This window comes from Ornithodoros turicata, chromosome 4 (assembly GCF_037126465.1).
Source record: "Ornithodoros turicata isolate Travis chromosome 4, ASM3712646v1, whole genome shotgun sequence".
Classification (NCBI taxonomy): domain Eukaryota; kingdom Metazoa; phylum Arthropoda; class Arachnida; order Ixodida; family Argasidae; genus Ornithodoros; species Ornithodoros turicata.
Genome location: NC_088204.1, coordinates 43280761 through 43305003, shown reverse-complemented (window position 1 = coordinate 43305003; position 24243 = coordinate 43280761). Strand labels below are relative to the sequence as shown.

The window sequence follows — 24243 nt, the reverse complement described above, 5'->3', positions numbered from 1 at the left end:
CGACACTCGGGGGAATTGCTTGATACGCGAATTATCATTCCTTTCGAGAAAGAAGCTGCGGTAGATCTCATGATAATTGTAAATTGCGGTTTTCATGGTAACTACGCATAGTGCACATACTCTGGCGCCTGTGTGTCTGTAAACCAGACCAGAGCACTCTAACGGTCACATAAAAACACTACATCAGTGAAGTGCGCACATTAAGCATACTAGAAGGCACAAGCATCATTCTGGTGTCATAGTAGGCCATTCTGATGCGGACACCAAAAACAGCACGCCAGTCTAGTGAGCACATCAGGAGGACCTGACAGCAACATAATCATCGTTGTGTCAAACAAGAAAGAAACTGATGTTCTGAGGCTGGAACAACATAGAGGCGTGTTAGCTTAGCTCAATTGGTAGAGCCCTGGACCGGTAATCCAGAAGATGTGGGTTCGATCCCTACAGCTGGCTAACCTTTTCAGTGACTTTCATCTTTCACCCTTGTGTCGCACCAGACAATTTTTGATGTGCACATTACAAACACCGCAATAATATAGTGTTGATGCCAGGAACACCAAAAAGCACCAGAATAATGCTGTTTTTTTTTTAAGTCGTGATACGGTAACTGAAGGCATCGCAACGCATCGCAACGCAAATCGAAGCTTAGCAATGTGATGTTACCCGCTGCAAAGAAGCAGATCGATTGACATACAATTTCCGCAACCGCATTACTGGACACCTCTCAAACTCGCTAGTAAGTGAGCATCTGGGCATCATCTGATAATCTATTCGTGGTGCAACGGCGATTTATAGTCAGATAACCTGCAGGGTTCCAATCTTCAATTTTCACAAAACGATCGTTACAGTTAAAGTTCACGGGCTCAAACACAGCTTTGATAGGCTCGAGCGAGAGCTCGTGCACGGGGCCAATCGTGGGCGTACTGAGAGGGGGGCAAGGGGGGGCCGTGCCCCTCCCCTAGAACTCCAAGGTTGCTTGCCAAAATTGCACTCTTTAGTCATATGTCGTATTGATTATTCTCAGATGTCATAATAGGAATCTCTATACACCCACACAGTGCGCAATGTCCATTTCCAGAAAAAAAATTGGTAGGGGGTGGGGGTTTGAACCCCCCCCCCCCTCGCTTGAAAAAAATCCTGGGAACGCCAATGGGGCCAAGTGATGCATTTAACGCGCGATAGGATAACGACAAGCATGAAATTCCACGAACGTTGTGAGGAGGGCGAACGGAATTTATCGCGGCGAACGATCTCTGCGAGACCAAGCTTCGTCGCCGAAGGAGGAACAGAAAGCATCGGACGAACCTGCTTGACGGCATTTCGCATGACCTTCGCGGAGAGTGAAAACGGCACAGTAGAGTAAGGTCAACCACCGGATAACCTTCCGCAGTCATTCCGGAAGTGCTTCATAGTTATCTGGAAAATGGCTGCGTCAAGATGGCGACCGCTCTTGTGGAGGGCAGTGTTTTTCAGCTGCGTCACGGTTGCATGCTTGTTATTAATTGGCATTTCTGTCCCACGGCGATATTATCAAGACGTGCTTGGAGCAGACAGCGACGGACAGGTGAGGTCACCTGCTGGTATTAGCTGATACAATCTGAGAACATTTAGTACTTTGCGAGATGCGCAGGTGAGCTGCAATGTTTTTACGTCGATATCATCGTGTGATCTCTGTCATCGTAGAGAGTTTTTATGGTTGTATTTTAGTAACGATCCCGCGGCAGACGTATAGGTGTAGATTTAGCGGTGGTTCGGCCCGTTCTGCGACTTCATTGTTGCCAGACGTCTGAATATGGATTTGGAGACATCCATGGGACAAAACACGATATCGTCTGCTACTGAATGAAGCGGTCTGGGCAATAACATTCCAAATTGCTAAATGATATGTCATCTATTGTATTTATTCAAGACTTGAAATAGTAAGTTAGGAAATGGACACGTTAGAAAAAGAACATAGAGCAGTCTTTAGCCTTCATACAGGACAACATATCAAAAACAAAATGCAGAAAATAAAAGCTAGAATATAATGTCTGATTCCTTCAGTCCGCCGAAGAGGAATATTGACTTGTGCCAGCAGTGTCCAAGGCGAGATACCATGGTGCGCATGTCTGGCTCATATGCAGATCATTGATTGTGGTACCTGTGTAGAACATGCAGACGTCGAGTCTGACCAAGGTTATATGTCAGGGACACTTTTTACGTATCTCACGCGTTGGAGAGTTAGTCGGTTCATGTAGAGTATGCAGACGTCTGGACAGGCCAAGGTTAGGGTAGGTTAGGTTTTTACGTATTACACGCGGTGGAGGGTGAGTCAGGCCGCGTAGAATATGCACACGTCGAGATTGACGAAGGTTACGTTAGGTTAGGCGTTTACCTGTTTCACACGTTGGAGGGTCAGTCAATTCGTGTAGAATATGCACACGTCGAGACTGACTAAGGTTAGGTTTTGACGTATTTCACAATGGCAAGTCAGTGAGTTCATGTAGAACGTGCATTGTGTCGGTGAGTTCGCGTACGATATATCTCTTAATATTTGCCTAGAGGCTTTTCAATCATAGAAACACTGCAAACGAAAAATATTGTCATGGCGGGTCTCGATAATTTATAGAGTGGGATCGCCGTGTGCGCTACGGCAGTTTTAAATATGGACTGCTTGAAGAAAAATAAGGCTAGAAAGAAGACAGCTGCTCTGAATATTGCTTCAATCATAAAAAAGTAAGAGGGGTTCCGGTACTTACGCGGGACAAAAGCATAAAGGAAGACTATATTGTCTACATAGCATAACCATTGCTACAGTTTTGTATTGTATTGTACATATAGAAATCTTCAAAGCAAATGTGTCCCCTTCCTGTGAGGAGAGCCGTTGTTTACGACCTAGGCTAAATCAATTTAGATTAGCGCTTGTGCGAATTAAAGAGAAATCATGTGTCATTATTGGAAGTGTGCTTGTGGTGTGGACTCCGTGAGTACGCGAACCATGTGATGCTTCATTGCCTTAGAATATAGTGGTTTTTACAATACACATAGATACAACACATTAGATTCATTCCTTCTAGGATCCTTCTAAGCGCTAGTTTTGATGTTAGATGTTTAATTGTCCTATCACCATAACTGATTGTGACGGTGATAGATTTGAGCTTTACTGTTCATGCCTTTCGTTTTTAATTCGAAGTGTAATTGGCAAAACTTATTTGCAAACCAATTTGGTGTGTACCACAATATTTCCACGATGCGGATTGGTATACTAGAAACAAGTCAATATTTCATGTCAAGTCAACTAATAGATGTAGCGCGTAAAGACGGAGATGTGCCATGAGTTCTAACATTCCAATGTCATGATTTAACTCATTACATAACAGACGTTACAGTAAATATTGTGAGTTGCAGGATTTTGATCGCTAGAGATCTGTACGTGTTCCCGTAGTCCGTAGGAAATATCCTCGGTACGTATGACAAAGGTGGAGGCATATCCACTTTCCGACTGCCGGCAAAGTCCTCCGAACAACTTCTGGTGGATTGGCTCTGAAGGCAATCGCACTCTCAGAAAAAAAAAAATAAAATAAATAAAATCAAATAAAACGTAACGGAAACACCAGGTAGAAAAGGAGGTGAGTTCGCCGAAATAGCATACGGCGGGAACGGCATGGAGCAATTTTTGCCAACCGAACTGTTCCACAGGAGCCCCGACTGGCCTGAGCTGAGCGTGAGCAGACCGGAGTCGACGTGTTGCAACCACATAAAGCACAATATCAACGTTGAGCTTGCCATGGCGAAGCAGCGGCCAAGGGCTAAGCATCGTATTAGCATCGCCATGGCCTCCTATATTTGAGAATGCCTGTTCAACGGCGCCGAGATCAAAGAGCACCGCCCGTCCAATCCGTTTCCGGCGCACACCGCAAGGGGCGCTGCCTCCCTGTAGGATACTGCGCTGCGATTGCCATGCTTTTCTATGAGCGATGTTGCATCGCGAAACTAATTTTATGTGGCGTATTTTCGACATTTTAATACTGCAACGCGAACTAGGGCTTACGATAATTAGTTGAGAAGTTGATAATAGAAAAAAAAAATATAAGCGCTAGGTTATTTTCGACGGTGTTTTGTGATGAAAGGCGCAAACGTCGGAGCCTCAAAAAAATATCCATTTTCCGGCAGTAAGATGTTTCACGTCGAATTATAGCTGACGTTATGAAGCAGGGGAGATTATGTGAACATGTTGTATTGTGGCTAGGGAGTGAAAAAGGCTGATGACGACGGATTTTAGTATGGATGCCCCGAGATCTGAGCGAGCTTCACGAATGCACAGATCATCATAGTGCAGCGGTGTAGATTATATACGCATAGAATGTGCGACGCAAAAATGACAGTAAAAATACAAGCAAACAAAATACAGACAAATTATTTATTCGGTTATATATATATATATATATATATATATTATAACCGGTTATATATATATATCGGGTTATACTCCGCCCCGCTTGTTATCGCATTTCTTCATAGTTTTAGTGCCTTCGGTGAGAGGGGCTTGGAGGCGAAAAAGTTTGCCATGTCATTCTTGTCAGTTACTCCGAGAGCAAAATTTGTGAACAGTGTGCGGAAAAACTTGGTAAGCAACGCTTCCAGAAGCTGCCGGTTATGTCAAGGAACAGAGCATTTTAATACTTCCCGCTCATTTAATATTTCAGTAGCATGCTCCACAGCTGCTTTAAGGGATGGTTTCAGGTTCCTCCTCTTTGCTAGCATCACTTGAATGTAGATTTTCAAGCAATGTATTTGTTTTCCAATGTATTGCCTTCCTCGTAATGTTTTCTATGCCGGAAGCATTTTAAATAAAAATGAATAAATAATCTCATGGTGGTGGAAAGCAAAAAGTACAAGAATAAAATAAAGCCGTTTGCAATGCTGCCAATGCATGCTCACGTATGTGTCCTTTATGTGTGCCTCGTGGCCGGGAACGCGTTGCCGCGCAAGCTTGGCCACGAACAGGTGCGCTATCGTTCGTATCGCACATCCTCTGGCAGAGAAGCGCATTTGCATGTTGAAGCCGTTTTCATGAAGTTAAGTCTTTTGAAAAGAAGTACTTGCTTTAGGAGATTTAAAATGATTTAGCCAAATAGTCCCGGGGGATGAGCAACCGCGGTATTTTGATCACCCGCTTCTCCTTTTTCTTTCTTTTTTTCTTTTTGTCCGGCGCACAATAACTGCACCTTGACGTAGCGGAAGATGCTGGTACAAGAGGGCACGACAGCAAGCAGCCTGCTTGTTTGTAACGATCAGCTTTATTATATTTCTTGAAAGAAGGAAATAAAGAAATCAAAGCGCGGAGTTTCGTAATTTCGTAATTCCTGGAGTAGTTCGTTACAATAATGTGTACACATGTACGCATGCAACAGCAGCTGTCAAACCTGTAGGCCACGTATTTGCGCATACAGTTCAAAGCAAGACGCAACTGCAATTTTACATAATGTGATGAAAAATACACATATGACACCAAGAGCGCCGGCAGCGTTGGGCTCTCCACTTTTCAATTAGGTTTTTGCGCAGCTCAGAATCAATATCCCGAGCAGTCGAATTTCTTAAAAAATACCTGATTTAATATTAATAGATTTCCCAATCATCCATCCCAGTAGTGGCAGTCGTCAACGCATATTACTACTAATTGCGCGAGCGCTCCATAGCATTTGCATTGAGGAGAACCCTAGGATGCGAGCGCCCCAAGCGGCGCGATGCAGATGAGGATAGGGGAGGAGGTTGAACGGGCGCTTCGAGGCGAATGAGCCATTCTCAAATATAGGAGGCTATGGCATCGCTAAGCATTGCATTAGTATCGCTAAGCATCGTTTCTTCTTCTTCTTCTTAACTTGGTCTTGGAAGGCCGTGTCTCTCGGCAGGCTTCTAGTGGGTTCTAGGTGAGCTAATATCATATATGCTTATTAAATCAATGCGGAGACTACATTAGATATTATTTTCTCACGGAAGTGTCGACGTCGGACGCCCCCTGGATATTATTGTGATTCCGTGTTCTGTTACCATGTGCGACAAACTTTCAGACACACAGATTACCTCGCCTTCGCCTTGCATGCGTCTTGCTACCTTCTGCCAATGCCAGTATTTTAAGTTGATACCTTTGTAAAACGACGATAAAACCTGAGACACGGAGCAGAAAAACGTTCCAGAACACCCTTGCACTTCTACCATTGATACCTTTGTATTGAGCGAGTGTAACGTTCCAAAGCGTTGACCGTTTTTCGACATCGGAAATCAAAATCTCGGCGCACAAGCAGCGTGGCGGGCCATCTTCGTCTTTCTCCGTGTAACTGCACCGGTGGAGAAGGAGACTAAGCGGGAAAACAAATGTGGCCACATCCGCGCGTGCTTGCGGCAGTGCAGCGATTTTCATTGGCGCATACTACGTATACGATTCAGTCGAGTTGCGTCGGCGAGCCCTTTCACCATCACCACCACCACCACACGAGTTGCGTCATCCTCTTCTCAACCGAAATATCTATCCTTGGCGGACGTATCGCTCGAGCGCCCATTGTTGGCTCCGTCGGTCACCAGTATGTCGACGTTACGTCCTCGATCTACTGGCCGTCAGTTGGCAAGGCTACTTCATGCGGTGGGCCCTAAAAAGCATCACTCCAGGGGAAAAAAGTAAATGCTCAATTATTACTATCTTTCTCTTCCTACCCGTTTGCGCACTTTTTCAAGACACAGTTACCCTACCAAGATACCTCTTCAAGATAGACCAAAGGTCAGGGCACGTCATGAGCATTCACGTACACACACTGCTTAGCGTAACAGAACAACGTTGATGACGACCGACAGAATATGGCGTTTCGATGCCTATTCGGGAACAATCATCAGATGAAACAAAATGCTACATCATCAGAGTTCTCATAGCTATAGCCTGGTCATGACCTTGTAGCATTCAGGGCGAGACCCGCTGTAACTATCAGGGTGTCGGAGCGAACCGAAAACCGGAACCGAAAACCGAAAAAAAAACGCTATTTTGGTGCGAACCGGAACGGAATCGAAACCGTATACGTTTTTTTCGCTCAGGAGGGAAACCGAAAAATATATTTAACGGTTTTCGGTCCAAGAAAAAACTTCATCGGTTTGGACTACGGATAGGCGAATGAAACAGACGTCGTGTGCTCTGAAGTCATGTCATGGATACTACACGAGGGTTATGGTTACGGTGGAATGTATGTCGGTATAATATGACCCTTAGGCTCCCCTTGTAATGGTTTATCGTTCGCGCACGCACACAGACTTAGAGGTACATGTGACTCTCTAGCAATGTGCCGTAGTGTTCGTTTTAATTTGATCCCCGCAAACTGCCTTCAACTAAACAGCGACCCAAGGGGGCTGCATAACGGCTTCTTTATCGGTAATGTCGCGCAACGCGTCCCTTGTTGAAGAGCAGCTAAGTTGAATACGTTTACGTATACGCGAGGGCAAGCCCGTGCGAAGTGGCAACTCTTTTGTGGACAGGACACGAAGAAAATAAAACGGAGCCGTCGAGCGCGTTTGTGAGTGAAGGTGTTCCTCGATTTGCGTCCTACTCGTGCGGTGGTGCTTGCTGGCTAGACAATAGCAACAGACGTTCGGATGGGACGCGATCGCTCCAATCCAGCAAGCGAGTACTCTACGCGTGACATCACGACAAACAAATCCGTTTGTAGCATGTGCTTCAAGAAAGGAGAAAGCCCATTTGAACAGACAGTAACCTACAGGAACCAGGAGCTACCAATTTCACAGCTGTCTATTAATATTAAATACCATGTATGCAGAATAAACGGGTTTACATTTGGTAACATTGTTTTTTTTTGTGTGTGTGTGGGGACGAATATTCCCAGTAGAAGCGGAACCGGTTAAAAACCGGTATGAACCGTTATTTTTTTGCTCCGGAGCAGAACCGGTACCGGAACGTTTATGATGTAACCGGAACGAAAAACGTTTCGGTTCGACACCCTGGTAACTATTACATCCACTCTGAAGATAATGCATAAGTAATGACCAAGCTATAATTATTAGGATTTGGTTGAGGTACCGTTTTGTCTCACCTGATGACGATGCCCGAATAGGCATCGAAACTGAAATTGAATGATGGCAGCATCTTTCTGATCGTTCAATCAGGGGGTGTGGGTTCGAATCCCTCTGCTGGTGCAATTGAATCATTCAACTGAAGTATGCAACCGGGTGTTGTGACACTTGTGTTATGTTTGTCCTTGTATATTTGCCTTATTGCCTTAATTGCCTTATCCACTACAACGTTAAAAGACGTCGAAACGTCACATTAAATTTTGTTTTCTTCTGTTACATTATTACAGTGCGTGTACGTGAATCCCCAAGATTCCTTTTGTACCCATCCAAGCGCATAAAAATGTGCTCTACTTCCCCGTTCGCACTGCCAAACACAATCTGGATGGGCACTCGATAATGATCGCGGTTACCCTGTCCTACACAGCCACACCGGACATTGAGGATCCAGGTTTTCATCAGACGCCAAACGGTAGGGTGAGGAAGAACGGAAGGCTCTGCGCATGCGCCAATCTTCCTTCAAGTCTGTAATCCCGTTCACGAACGGGGGACAAATGTGTGAATCTAGGTCGATGCACTTTGTCCGTATTGCATTCGTAGCCTTATCACGATTGGGGGCGATGTGGATCCTGCGTCACTGCGAAAGGGGTTAGGACGGGAATTATACGTGGAACGCAGATAAACAAAAGCGAGAAAATGACACAGGAGTTTTTTTTTTTTTTTCTATTTAGCTAAAAGGACGAAAAGCCTGAGACAATGAGCAAAAAGGAACACGCACAACATATCATCAAAAGCAACAAACTCATTTAATGACACAAACGCCTAAACTCCCAATAGCCTCCTGATGAGTGGAAAGTGGGAAACAAAGGGAACGCTAATACAGTTGCCCCTGGACTTAATCTCCTTGAACTCAGCTAAAACTCGCATAACCAGGTCACGCACCTTTTCCAAAACATCGGCCTCTTTGAATGGCGGGATGCAGTTGTGGCATTCTTTAAAGTGTTCAACCATTTCAGAATTTCCTGAAAGGCTGTCAGTCATAACTAGGGTTCTGCGTTTTCGGTTTTAATCGAAAACCACCGAAAAACATAAGCCGTGTAAATCTTCCCTAATTCGGTTTTACTCTAAAAACACCGAATACAGAGGGACATTCCAGGACATGACAGAGATAAATTGCTGCACGTGCCCAGCAAGTTGTTGATGCAGATCAGAAAACCATACAGAGATACGATGGTTGTGTAAAACGTCCGTTTACTTTCTCGTTAGCCGTAAAACGCCTCAGCAGCGAACAACGCCATGTTGAATGAGCGTCGTGCGGAAATTACATTGTGATTTCTATTCGCCGATGTCGGGTAAAGCATGTATACACGCCAGGAAAAACACCGAGAAACACCGACTACGTGAAAATCAATAAACATCGAAAAACATGCTCAAAATCCGCCCAAAAATAAAAACCGAATACGCGGAACCCTAGCCATAACATAGAACATAAAATGAATGCCCTTCAGGGAACTCTGAATTGGTTAGCGTTTCCTATCCTCCCCCTTGTCGCACATCAGAACGTTATTGGGAGTGTAGGCGTTTGCGTCATTAAATGCTGCGTTTGATTATGTGTTGTGTGCGTTCCTTTCTCGTCCTTGTCTCAGCTTTTCCGTCCTGTTACAATGTACCAGCTAGTCAGCAGCCTTGCACTTCTATTTAGCTACTTATTACTCAGGCAGACGGATGGGACAATCTTTCTAAATTTCACGAACTCTAATGTGGGAACCGCAAGGAGCAACTTGTGCCAACCGAACTGCTCCAGCGGAGCGCCGACTGGCCTGGGCTGAGCGTGAACGGAACGGAAACGAAGCGTTTTAACCACAGCAGGATCTCCACATTGAGGTGAGACGGTGGCCAAGGACTATTACCGGCTGTTCTTAACTGAGTATTTGCAGGCCGTGTCTCGACGCAGGCTTCTGGTATTTCTAATAGCATATATGCTTATTAAGTCTATGCGGAGACTGCATTAGGTATTTGCTCACGTAAAGGCCAGTTCCCACATATAGCGCTTTGCTACGTAGCACTAGAAAATTGCGCTACATTTTCCTCCTCGCATTGCTAAAAACCGCTATAAAACCGCTCTTGTCGAAGTAGAGCCCCGGTCAACTTTTCTAGCGCTATATTGAGCGGTGAGTCTGCGTTAACCAATCGTGAGCTTCTTTCAGCCGTGACGTCGCGGAAGCTGGGGTTTGTCTTGCTTCCGATCACTCGAAGCAGCAAGACGGGAATGCGACGACGACGATGACGACGACGACGTGAAAATGGCCACGAGTTTCATCTGCCAATGCATGGTTGTTTGGTTACTATAGTCTGGTATCGCGATCACAGCATCGAAAGTGTTATCCCCCTTGATGCTGCGGATACCCGACGCCGACAGTAAGCAATCACAGCAGCACTGGGGCATCACGTCGCAAAGAGATATCCCGTGACCACAGCAGGATAGCGCTATGTGCTCGGTTGTATGTGAGAACGGCAAACGGAAAAACAGCGCTAGGTTTCGAGCGCTATTTTCTAGCCCTATAGAGCGAAGCGTGGGAACTCGCCTTAAGTTCCGGCGTCTGACGCGCCGCGAAGGCTGTTGTGATTTCGTGTTCCATCGCCATGTGCAGAAAGTTTCAGACAATGCGGATTATTTCGCCTTCGCCTCGCACGCGTCTTGCCAGCTCTTCCCAAAGTTTACATTGATGTCTTCGTATTGGGCGAGTTTAACGTTCCAACGCGATGGTGTTTTCCCGACATGTCAAATCAAAATCTCCGCATCTAAGCCATTTTCATATTTCCCCGGGTCACTGCACGGGTGAAGAAGAAGACGAAACGAAAAACAAACGTGGTCACATCGGCGCGTGCTTGTAGCTGTGGTGGCGTTTTTCATTGGCAGATACGATTTAATCAAGGTGCGTCATCTAAGGATCTAGCTGGAAAGATCTAAGCATCTAGACCCCATCATCCGCAACGGCTCGCAAGTACATGACGTCATCTTTGGCGGCTCAATGCCGGCAGAAAAACGTTACCACGCGTCACAACTGGTTTCCTTCCTGAGGTATACCAAGCTGATATACCGTCTCCAAGGGCGCATAACAAGTGGCCCTTTCGTCGAGTACTCTTCAACGCCTGAGTTCAGCATCCCCATAGTGATTTTTATTTTCATTTTCATCTTCTGGTGTTCTACTGCTCATCGCTCAACCCTTGATTGGACTTCACTGCAAATCGGAACCTTCACCCCTGTCTTTTTCTTCTCTTTTTTTTCTTTTTTGTCTTCACGGACTTGCGTTAGTCGTGACGTTGCCCGCCTTTGCGAGGCCGACTACGGCAAGCAGTTACACCACCACCACCTCTCCTCAGCCGAAATGGCAGAAATGGGCGCATCACTCGAGCGCCCATCACCGTCGGTCACCAGAACGTCGACGTTACGTTCGCGTTCTGCTGACGTTCAGTTGAAACGTTGCACTGTTGTAATGTTCCCCCTGAAATATTGTACATTACGCTCGTTCCTTGAATTGTGGATCCAACTGCCCTAGAATTTTGACGCGCTGAAATGGTCGTCCCGCTCTGCCAAGACAGACCAATTGTAGGAGGAGTTACAGAGGCATAAGCAAAGATTGTAGAGGCAGAGTTACAACAGAAATGCTGTGCACGTCTCGGCATTATCTGAATCCCGTAATACCGTCCCGATGGGGATGTGTTTAATGATGATAAACGAAGGGTAGGGATTCGTTGAGCAGCATCAGGAAATCCCAGGGCTGCAAAATGACCTGGGATTCCCATACACTTCTCGGGTGCAGTATGCATGGTCCCTGCATTTTCTTTTTATTCGTGTCAAACCCCACAGACGCTATCCTTTCTAGTATTATTACATCATACTGGGGTCAGGAAAAGGATTCTCTAAAAGCTGCCGAAATATGCACGCGCTTATGCACTATAACCTACGTAAATATACGGGACGGTGGGGCAAGATGACACAGAAATTTGCAATTGATCATGTAATTTTTATTTTTCGTGTTACAAAAAAGAAACTAGGAATAGGCACATTCTCAGGGGCGAATTCGTTAAATGTCACTTCCTTGCGCCTTTGACATAATATTGGGATCGTTTGTTAGAATGCCTATGCATCAGGCGAACTACTTACAGGTGCGCAGGAAAATACCATGCTGCCACTCAAGCTAGATGTTGCTCGGAATACTAGATTACATCACTCATCATATCCATCCATTACTTCACAGAAAACCTTCGCAGCCGCTGCCAACTAATCGTAGTTAGTGAGGACTAGTGCACATCATGTATATGTATTCAACCTTCCTACCAGGCCATTACTGCTGCACCTTGTTGGGGTATTACATCTCCATATCCTCATGAGTGTTAGAAAGAAAGCCGATGGATATACACGGTAGCTACCTACAAAATGTTACCCAACATCGCTCCCATGTAGCTTGTTTTCTCATAGAGATTTGAAGGCTTTTGGTTGTCACTTTGGATTGCGATGATGAATTGCTTTGAAATTTACCACGATGAAACGTACCAATTAGAATTCTTCGCGGACACAGGACACACACCTGCATTGAGTAATTGGTGAATGCGGCGTACCGGCATGGGTAAACGTTTATAGGTTGCTACCAAATAGATTGAGGATCCGAAGATGCTGATGTACACTGTGTCGGATTTAACCTTAGTTGACCTGTAAGTATTCACGAACAATACTAGGAAGAATACGCTCAGGACTTGAAAACAAACTGTTTAGAGCACTAGGGACTATATGAAGCACGATATCTAATGAGATACAGAGAATAAATACAGAGAGAAATACAGAGATTAAATATCCATTCAGGGTAGCTTCATGGAAATCCATCAGTTAAATACTAGAAGCGCGTGCAACAGTCCAGTGATGAAAGTTTTACTTCTCTCTTTTCAGGAGCGGCAGGCGTCCAGGGCCAAGCGTATCCGAGACGTCTGCGAAAAATACAGGCGCTCACTTCGTCCGGCACATTACATAGGTTTTAAAAGCAACGTCCGCAAGGGACGTCCAACCTATTGCCCCACAAGGCTATGCCCTATGCTCGTCGATACACACCGCAAGATTCTATTCTGCTTCATTCCGAAAGTGGCTTCAACTACCGTCAAGTCCCTGTTCTGGGATCTCCTAAACTTCACCTCAGGAGAAAATCTGAGCCTCACTACATTCCACGCGGATTTTAATGAACGAGTTCTCAGGGTTGGACCGACGCATTTTTCTTCGCGGTTTTTAGAAAGCTACACCAAAGCTATTTTTGTTCGTCATCCGTTCGATCGACTTGTCTCTGCATACGAGGACAAAGCGAATAAATCTAGAAGCGAGGTACCATATTTTTATGCTCAATATTGGGACTCGATTTTGAACAAGTCGAGGGAGAACACACGGGTGACGTTTCCTCAATTTATAGATTATTTGCTGTCAACACCAACGCGCGATTGGGATGAGCACTGGGCGCCGTATTATTCGCGTTGTGAAATGTGTCTAGTTAAGTACAATCTTGTTGGAAAGTTAGAAACGGGTGATGCTGATTTCAAGTTCCTATACAACAAGTTAGGTGTAAACTACGCTGGAGGAAACGTAAAAAGAAAAAATGAGAGAAAGCAAGCGGGACTTGAAACGAGGTCGTATTTTAAGTCACTGACGAGGGACAAAATACTGGCACTATACAAGAAGCTGTTTTATGATTTCCAGTTCTTTGGATACGGAATAAATGATTTTATTACGTGACATCGGTGGTATTTCTACAGTTGGGAACTACGGCTGTCCACCAGGATCCACCCAGTTACGCTACTAGATACGGTTGCGCCGCCAGCGCGAAATTACACAATGCAAAAAATGATATTCATCAAAGTATAACACGTCCGTAGAATCCCAGCTTGCATTTCACATACATACGGTTGACACTGAGACATAACAGTGAGTTGGTGCTCCAGTATCATGCGTGAGAAGGTAATATGCGGCGTGCGGTACGACAGGCTGCTGTTCAAAAACATACGCAAAATATGTATCGGGAACCTACGTATGCTACTGTCAAAACAAGGGCAGCATTCTTTAACGTGACAGTCAGGACGAAAACCAAACGTTTTCTTATGATCTACAAAGTTAATGAAATATATTCCTATTTCTTTCGAACCTAATTAAGTTAACACTGAACTTTATGGCAATTGCTTTCGCTGCCGGCCGTGACGTCACTATATCAGTAGCTTCAGGTTTATGATCCGCCACGCAATGAAGCCAAGGATAAACTTTGCTGATTTCATCCTTTATCCCGGTCACTCTGTTACGTCTGCCAGGGCGCTTCAGCTCATGCTTACGTGACCTGATACCGACGTCAACATGCCGTTCGTTTTTTCTTGTTTATCTCGAAAGCATACATCTGCTTGTAACCTGCAGTTGAAGATGCAACTCTAACCTCAAAATCATTCGACACCTGCAGACTATCCCTTTGAGCATCGTAGAGTCCTGCGAACATAATAGGTTGCCCAGTTTAAGTAAGGACTGATGAAATGTGCCAATAAGTGGAACACTTGATCATGGAGGCGTGTCACGCTTCTTGAGTTTGTTCCAGAACCGGCGATTAGCATTGTGCCTTTGGAGGTCATCTTGGTTTGCTATGCGTGAGGAATACCAAACCTGTCGGAACAAAACCTGATAACACCATAAATGAAGAAAATCCCAGTGATGTGATGCCATAAAGAGCCATGATGGATGCCTTTACTAGCGTTCGATGACGAGTGAGGATTTACCTCTGGGATCCTGAAACGCACATACACATTTCTCACACGCACTTCTGACAAGCGACTATATGGAGATGTGGCTCTAGTTGCCAACTGCCCTTCCTGTTCTCCTCTACTGACGTTTTCCAGTTCCGTCATGCGACGCAGCACCTATCTAGTTCACGATGATGATGAGCTACAAGTAGCGGTTGAACATTATTTTCAGTTTGTACCAACAATTTTGGATAAAAGACGTGTCGATTTGGTCAAACTGAGATAATGAGATATTCATTCAGTCTTAGTTAAAAAATAAATGTGTGTTCCTCTTTGTATAACTTTTGCTTTTGCGTTAGAACCGACAGATTACCTGTCCTGTGGCTGACTTCCAGAGCGCCCATGGAATCCATGTATACTATTGGGGGTATACCATCCATGATATTTCTAGGGACCGTACGACACCAAACGGCGGTGCGACGCGTCGTCACGACAGAGTAATTAAAGTGATAGTCGCCTCCGGAAGCGTGTGCGTGAAAGAAGTACCACCAAAATCCAAAAACACGTTCTCTTCAAAGTATGTTACACGCTATGTTAATTTCGTGCTTGTTATCATAATTGGAAACTTTGATTCCGTTACAAAGCTACAATCAAAATTATACCGGCGGCGGTTTCGGCGCTAAACAGTGAACGACGCTTCAGCTCGTGCATCGGTGTTTTTAGCAGCACGACCTACTAGATTATAACGACCATGTCATAACCCCTCTGAGGAGCCCGTCCGCACGATCCGCTAGGGGCGCTATTCATCGGCCCGCGAGATCTACATCGTGATTGGACAATGGAAATTTGAATTTTGATCTCGCAGGAGCGGATGTACGACTGCCGTAGCAGACAACAGCAACACCTCTTATGCAGGGTGTCGCACTGAACTCGAACCCAAACCGAAAACCGTACCCGAACCGTTATTTTTGCCGGAACCGAGCCCGAACCCGAACCGAAATTTTCATGGCGCTGTTGAACCCGAACCGGAGCAGAAATGTAAAAAAGAATAGCGGTAACCGGTTCGCAACAAAACGGTTCGGACATAAAAGAAGTCCGCATAAGAGTTACTCTCAATCCTCGAATGAAGACACATTGGTATCATCATCACGCGTCCATATCATGAATTTCGTAAATTTTCACTAAGCAGTCAAACGAGGACGTGTAGTAAGTATACTTGCAGCGTATTTTTAACACGTTGAAGCGCAGTTGTCCTTGGGAGCGCCGCGGCTAGCGCCCCATGCACGCGCTGCGGCGTCTACTCCTCAGAGATTATGCGCCACGCGCATGAATGAAACAGGAATGGAGTAGGCCAGTTAAGTAGCTCTATAGGACGAATATGTGATTAAGTAAGCGCCCAACATTTCCCTTTACACGTGAGCAGTAAACATTAAACAAGTCAGAAACATGAGAAGTGGAGAAGGAGCGTACGCAGAACGGTGCCTGTTTGATTGGTCCTGGTTTGAAAAGTAAATGCAGTTCTGCTGATTGGTAGAGCAATTGTGTCGTGACACATTGCCTTTGTGTTGTGGATTAACTGGTACACTGCTGTGAGCCCGGACAGAGTAAAGCTGGTTGGCTTATTTTCGACATGCTTCAGTACGGTTTCAGATCGATTCACGCTGCGAATGCAGTGTGCCGGCAAGTACCGTCGTCTATGTAACGCTGTCCATCTGATTAGGCTTCCTTTAAGTGTATCTTGCTGGCACTGTGCGTGGGAAAAAAGATTTTGGGAACAGAAAGTAGCAGGACTACACCGCTTCATCAGCGTGGACTCTATTTGCAATAAGCATTCATCCATTTCTCCTTTCTCTCGCAAAAGGGAGTACGTACCTGACCGCTAAAAACGTCAATGCAGACAAGAGAAGTAAGCTATTAGCCACGCATTTCAAGCACGCGATACAAGCCGTTTTATGGAACGTATAAAATGGAGGCGTTGAACCGATTCGCGAGCCGGTTCCTGTCTGCGAACCGGTTCGATTTTTGGCGTGGCCGAACCGGAACGAAATCCAAGCAACGCGAACCCGAAACGAACCGGTATTTGCGGTTCGACACCCTGCTATTATGAAAACGCGTGGAATAATGATGAGAGGGAAGCATCTCCCGTGGGACATGCACCGCTTGTACAAACATACTAAAGTAAGCTGAAGTACAAGGTATTGCAGAAATTCAGGAAGCAATAGCCGGGCCAATAAGTAGCGCCACCGCTAGCATCCAAATGCGACATTGGGAAAGGGTGCCCATGACATGGTCGTTATAATCTAGTAGGTCGTGGTTTTTAGCCCAAGCTGCGCGTGCACGCACGTGCCACGCCATGCAGCAGGCCCGGTGAAAAACGCAGTGCGCGTTGCGAAGCAGACTGGCGTCGCTGTCCAAAGGACGTGAAGATAAATGTTTGTCAGTGGAACATTCGCGAGAACGGTTGTGGGCTACAATTCAGTGAATCAGCATTGAGACATGCATCAGTGCGTATCATGCCGCACATATACCGAACTCTGCGATCGGATGCGTTCCAAGTCCACAGCACACGCTAGGTATGCACGCGCTTCTCTTGCTGTCTGATTGGATGCCGCCAACCTTCGCCTCCTGGAACTCCCATTCTTTGCCGTCAAACGCGGCCCTGTTTTCATTGCGTTTATCTTCTAAACTGTAGCGTTGTGTAAACTATGTTTCCTAAATTGCACTGGAACACCCCCGGCCAGCTCATGTCCGCAACATTCATCCCACCACTTCTGCCCACTCAGCACAAGACGCAAGTCCAACCGTTCTGTGTTCCACGTGTCGCCCCTCTTTCTTCTCTTCACGTATGGACGCGGACCTCAACCGCTACCTCAACACGCGCTCCGCGTCTGAGCGGGGGAATGATGTGGCAGCCAGTGGACGACGATGAAGACGTGTCTGTGCTGGCGCGCACCACTGCGCCTACCGGCACCGTCCTAGCGTGAGGCCACGACCATCTTCCCGCTGGGGCATTCCATCATCGCCGGTCAGGACTCATGTAGAGGAACACCACCTCCTCTAGAAACCTTTAACACGTCATACCTAACCCTTTAAATACCATGCCAATGATGAGGACGGCGCCCAGAAGAAGAACAGTCTCTGTTCGAAATATCGGCGGCTCTCGTGTTGAGGCAACTGCCTTCGTACTTCCCTACCGGTTCGCTAGATTTCTACCCGTCCATAATTTACTAAGCTTCTCCATTGTTCATAGTTATGTGTTCAACATTGTCCCATGACAATTGTTGTGGTACATCCTGCCTCATAATGTTGTTTGATTACATAACTTGTTTGATTACACTGGTTCACGACCCAGTGTAGTCTTCAGCCCAAATATGGAGCGAAGGACAGATATTTTTCAGTATTCATGCCTGAATCTGGCTTGGTCGAGAAGTGCTGACATGTCATGCAACCAACACAACTGCACGATAACATGAGGTGTGCATGATGAGGTGTCCAGTATGTTACTAAGCGGCCGCTACGGGCAGAGCCCCCGTAAGTAGTAATTGGACGGGCCGAGGCTACGGCCTAGCGAAACTACGGCACCCCCGCCAGGGCAGCGCTACCGTCGCGCCGACTTTTTTTCGCGATTTTTTCCCGTGCGCGGCAGGCGGCGCTCGGGTGGAGGGGTGCTGCGGTGGGTGGCGCGGGTCCGGAGGGCTGCGTGCGCGCTTACTCGCTCACATTTTTCATCCTGGGCCGACTTCTTTCGTCATTTGTCAATCTGTGCCAAATTCAATCGCAATTTTTTTCCAACAGTGTGCAGTAGACTGTTTACATGCAAAGGATAGCCATACACAAAAGTACAAGTGAAAATATATTTATTAAAGTCATTAGTGTCAGGAATTATGTTATGACTCTATGTGAAGAAGAAAAACCCAGCCAAAAACCTGAAGCAGAAGAAACACAATACAATACATGTAACAAGGATTATACTTATTACAGGTATGATGCAATAGCATTGAAGGGGTATCACACGTTCGCGAATGTTTTCCCGCTTATCGGCGGGCGGCGCGTGTACGGAGGGTTGTCCGCGCGCTTCCCGGCGGAGGGGGGGGGCTTCGCGTTCGCTTACCCTCGCACATTTTTCAGCCTGGGCCGACTTCCATCACAATTTTTTTCAACTACAACAGGTGTGTGGTGGACGGTTTACATGCAAAGTATACAAAAGTACAAGTGAAAAGTATATTTATTAAAGTCATTAGTGTCAGGAATTATGTTATGACTCTGCGTGAACGGGAAAAACTTAACCAAAAATCTGATGGAATAGCATTGAAGGGGTAGCACATTTAATCAAAGAAGATATTCTTAATCAATACGGTTACAATGAAAACTACAAATTTTATTATAAAAAGTCTTATGAGAAAAAAAAAAATATTATGTGACGGGAGAACCATCGTTGCATCACAGGGGTTTGAATTACAGCTTTAATTACAAGTTCTGATAGGTGTAAGTAATTTCAAACACAATATGGAAGCTAAGTTTAATATTCCAATATGACACACATTTAATTAACAAGTTTCTTATGAAGTGAATAGCGCAGACATAAGGAAATAATTCGAATCAACACATAACAATAATATAGAACCTAACCGACATATCATCCGACATTTAGGGAAATAATAGCTACACAATACCATATCAAAACGAGAAACGGTCACCACATTTAATCAAAGGAGATATTCTTAATCAATATGATTACAAACAAAATTGCAAGTTGCATCATAAAAAGTCTAATATTCCTATACGTGAGAACCATCAATGCAATAGCGGGGAGTTCTGATACTTGTATGTAATTAACTGTGAACAGCAGAGACCCTGGAAGACCATGGCACACGAACACAAGAGGAAATAAAATCTATACCACTACAAATAAGTTATTCTTAACCAAAACAACAGAGGATAACAATCTATCATTTTAACTATCATAAAATCATCCTCGTGACGTAATCTAATCGAACACAATTTTCATTCTATGAGACGCTACTAGCATTACTTTGTTTTATGAATCCAACACAGAAAATATATGTTAAGATATGTTAAAAATGAACTTCACCACATAGCACGCTCCTAGCCAACAACCAGATCTGATTATATTTGCTCTGATTTATTGAAGACGGGTGCCGATAGATGTATGGAAGACCACCGAACACGAACGACACGAACACAAGAGGAAATAAAATCTCTACCACTACAAAGAAGATAATCCTAATCAATATGATCACAATCAAATTACAAGTTGTATTATAAAAAATCTAATATTCCTATACCTGGGAACCATCATTGCAATAATGTGAATATCTGTCATAACATTTCGAGCGCAATTCCAACATTACACAACTTTGAATTTCTTATTAATTGAACAGCATAGAGGTAAGGAAATAACGAGAAACAACACAATCAACAGTTGCAATTAATAGTGAGCCAAACATGCGCAGCTTCCAACACATAGACAAATAATAGCTAATCAATCTACCAAGAGGAGAAATATTACATTATAACACAGACTTAACGCTGAAGAACAGAGGAACACTTTAAGCGGCGTCACGTAAACAACAACAGAGGAAAATAATGTATCATTGGACAATCATAAAATCATCTTCATGACTTAATCTAATCGAACACCATACAATTTTCGTTCTAACAAACGCTACAAACCTCGATGGAGGTATCCAAGACATAGAAAATATGCACTGTTTTTATCTCGGTTTTCACTCTTTTTTCAAATCCGGGAGACTTTACGTCTCTATCTATATGACCAAAACGAAGCAACTCCCGTGCTTTATCACTCAAAGGGTTGGGGGCTGTATTCCTTCCTCCAGCAAACAGGGGCTCTCGAGGTCAGATAAGATAGTTCAAAGGCGATATATTTTATTGTGACACAGTGTCATCGACTTTTACAATCGCATTCGGGTTCAGTGCCTGCGAGATAATACGAAGCCTTGGCGAAAAGCGAATCTATTATCAAATGCCGCAATGCAAATGGAGGATTTACAAGTATGATGTGCAGGCGAAGTCTACATTTCTAATCACGTAATCTTCCTAACACACGGCACACAAACGTATATGAAATAATTTCCAAGTGGCAATCAGATTTTGGGAGAAACGGATCACACAACCGCCATCAGAAATGATTAAACAGCATATAATGAAGATGAGCGTTATGCATAAACACAATGGAAGATATGTTATGTTAATTATAATAAGCAGATCAGCGCAGGTCACACATAAACGTAGATCCAATTCACAAAATATACTCGAGACTTCCCGTAGCCATACAGAAAAACTATCACATTATTTTAGTGTCATAGCATCCGGGCACTACAAATGGAAAGACCATACTTTAATTTTATAAGTCTTTAACTCATAACGTTGTAAAACGAAAATTCCACACTAAAGATCATTTTCTTCTTTAAATTTTCAAAGTCAAAACTGCACGCTAATTTCTTGCATTTTTTTAAAGATATAGATTAAAAAGTTGTGCATATCCTCACATATACTATATAAGATATTTGATTGTGGCTTAAATGCTAAAATATATCGATTCACATTCAGGAGAAGTGGTGACTACCACACATCAGTAAGATTTTAATTAAAATTTGAACAGTGTCGCGATTTATGATCAGTGTTGTAGAATGTGTAATTTCACAATACGCAAGCTTTAGCTCGCTCACTTTGACGAGCACTCTTTCACGATGACAGATAATTTAATCGAATGGATTGATATTTTCTATATGCACTATAACATAATGCGAATTCTTTATGTCGTGGATATTAAAAGTTACGAATATTTTCCGAATGAAATTTACTTAAAACTCGAAGAAAGGGTCACCCACGTCGACGAACCCGTTTCCGGAAAAAGCAATACGCTCGCGTGCAGTACCGCGTCAACGCGTCGGGCGCTGAATCGCGTTCGGTTTCGGGTACGGCATTTGGGAAACGCAGTCCGGCGTGTTGCCGAAACGTCTTCGAGGACGCGGGTGACCCTTTCTTCGAGTTTTAAGTAAATTTCGTAAGTAAAAACAAGAAATACGCAGTTTGCAAGCGCAGGAATGATGCGACCTTCGCCTTATCCTGGTAGAAGAGCGGTCCATCTCGCGAACAGATTAGACCTACATCAATTAGCTTCATCGCTCTAAAGCACGTGGCCCTCTCACGTGGATTGCATGTTGCTCTTTCTGCGTCATAAAAGTGCTTAGTTCATACGTTGCGGTTCATTTGCATAGCGAAATTCAGCGATGGATATTCCAACGCACGTGCGCGTTTTTTTTTTCTCTCTCTCTCAATATAAAACTGCTTTCGACGACGAATACATCCCGTTCTGTTATTTCCCCTTTCCGTGAAGTCCCCTAATTTAAGAGTTCATGAGTTTTCGATACTTAGTGATTATATAGCTGCATGATTCTCTTCCTTGCTTTCTGTTTTCTTCGAGCGAATGTTTGCCTGGCCATATAACTCAACTGGAAAACTATTTATATCTATTTTGCTTTACTAGATCTTTAATAAAGATTCTGTAACGAATAAAAACGAACACCCTACATGTTTGCGACAAACAAACCATCCATATCATTAACAGAAGAATAACCACTCCACCAAGCTCTTTATCGAAACCACGAAGGGACGTCGGTGAATATCACTTTTGGAAGGCCTCACAATGGAAACTCCCATGAATATAGGGTATCCTTACTGAAAACTTACATCAGGTCGCGTTGAAGCAACTGATCCAATATAAACTGTTGCACCAGGAAGCAGAAAAACCTGAAATATGCTAGAAAGATTTCAAGTGACACATGCTAGAGCACTGCACGGGCCGACTTTTCCGGGCCCGACCCGGCCCGGGCGCATCGAAAAATGGCCCGGCCCGACCCGGGCCCGGACCTTCATATTTTTATGCGGCCCGGCCCGGCCCGGCCCGGCGACCCAGTGACTAGAGCCCGGCCCGGCCCGGCCCGGTGACCCGGCGAGTAGATCCCGGCCTAGTATTTCCAGCCGCGACGTACGCGTTTCTGGCGATTATCAAACAAATTTATAAGTAAATTTATAAGGAGAGAAGACAAACATACAAGTGATGGCGGTTTAACACCGTAACCGCACGAGACCAAATTAAATCCAGAACGCACGGGGCGTTATCGTTACACTGTCAAGATTTTGCGGAGATAGAGCATGCTGTCGACAAACTGCTTCTCCCAGTCCCTATCCCTCTCACCAAGCTTTGCCAAAGTGATTGTGAAATATGTGAGGAGTGAGGAGCAATGTAAAGTGACTTGGAGAATGTTCTAGAGGGTCGAATCATATGCATAATGCAGTACCCTTTGCTTGTCTTTGCAAAATATGCACAGGAATGACGCAAGCGCATGATGATATGAACAAATGCGTCTCCAATGTGTGGAATTAGATGCGAGGCCCGGCCGGGCCTGACTCTCGGGAACATATTTGTCGGCCCGGGCCCGGCCCGGCCCGCGGTGGTGGCGTATTTTAACGGCCCGGGCCCGGCCCGGCCCGCGGTGCTGGCGTATTTTGTCGGCCCGGGCTCGGCCCGGCCCGGAGCACACAGCCAATAACAAGCCCAGCCCGGCCCGCGGGCCGGGTCGGGCCCGGGCCGGGTCGGGGGCCCGGGCCCGTGCAGTGCTCTAACACATGCCCAAGAATTAGGGACAAAACGTAAAGCAGGCTTCACCTAAAACTGCTCCCATAGAGCCTGTGTATTCTGGAACAAAAAGCGCGTGCTACATATTCTGCTGGCAGCGCTTTGCATTCGTTCTCTAATGGCATCTTGCCTCTGCCAGGACAAAACTTTTGAGCAATTTTTGGGGCATGAATAGTGGCATCTTCAAGGTTCCATTCGGGTTCCAAATTTTGAACCTGTAAAGGAGCCTTCTATCGCCGCACGAGCACGTTGCGGCGAAGCCTACGTTCAAGGCCGTGCGCTACCACGGGTTTAGGAAATCGCTCAGCGCAGAAGAGACTACAAGAAGACAAACAAGAAATAACAACACGGGGAGCCCAGATTTGTGTGTAACGTCACGTGGTAAGGGTATAGGATATAAAAAACTAAAAACTTGGCAGCTGTTAGGAGAACTAACATCGTTGAGGTTGTTATAAAGAGCAAACGTGTGTACATTATGGCTGTTACGAAGTCTGTTGGTATCTGCTAAACTGTGAGCAATCAAAAAAAACAAAAAATAAAGGTGTGGTCGGAGTGAACGGCACAACAAAAACAACAATAAACGATGACGATGAGATGGGGTGTTTCACCGCGGAGGTGCGTACCCTACACCACTGCCCGTGGAACGTTATGTGAAGATGATGAAGGAAGGATGCAAATACAAGAAATAACGAAACTGAACGGCAGAAAATAGACCAACGACAGCTTAAGACGACATGTACTATTTTGCACAGGAA

General features: G+C 45.0%; 1 protein-coding gene across 1 annotated transcript; it reads left to right on the top strand.

Moving 5' to 3' along the window:
* The first annotated feature begins 1370 nt into the window (after positions 1 to 1370).
* On the top strand, positions 1371 to 13822 carry LOC135393061 (carbohydrate sulfotransferase 11-like). Its single transcript, XM_064623634.1, has 2 exons — positions 1371 to 1564; positions 12995 to 13822. Exons 1-2 carry the CDS (start codon positions 1424 to 1426, stop codon positions 13820 to 13822), a joined length of 969 nt encoding a protein of 322 aa, XP_064479704.1. The 5' UTR covers positions 1371 to 1423.
* Positions 13823 to 24243: the final 10421 nt, after the last annotated feature.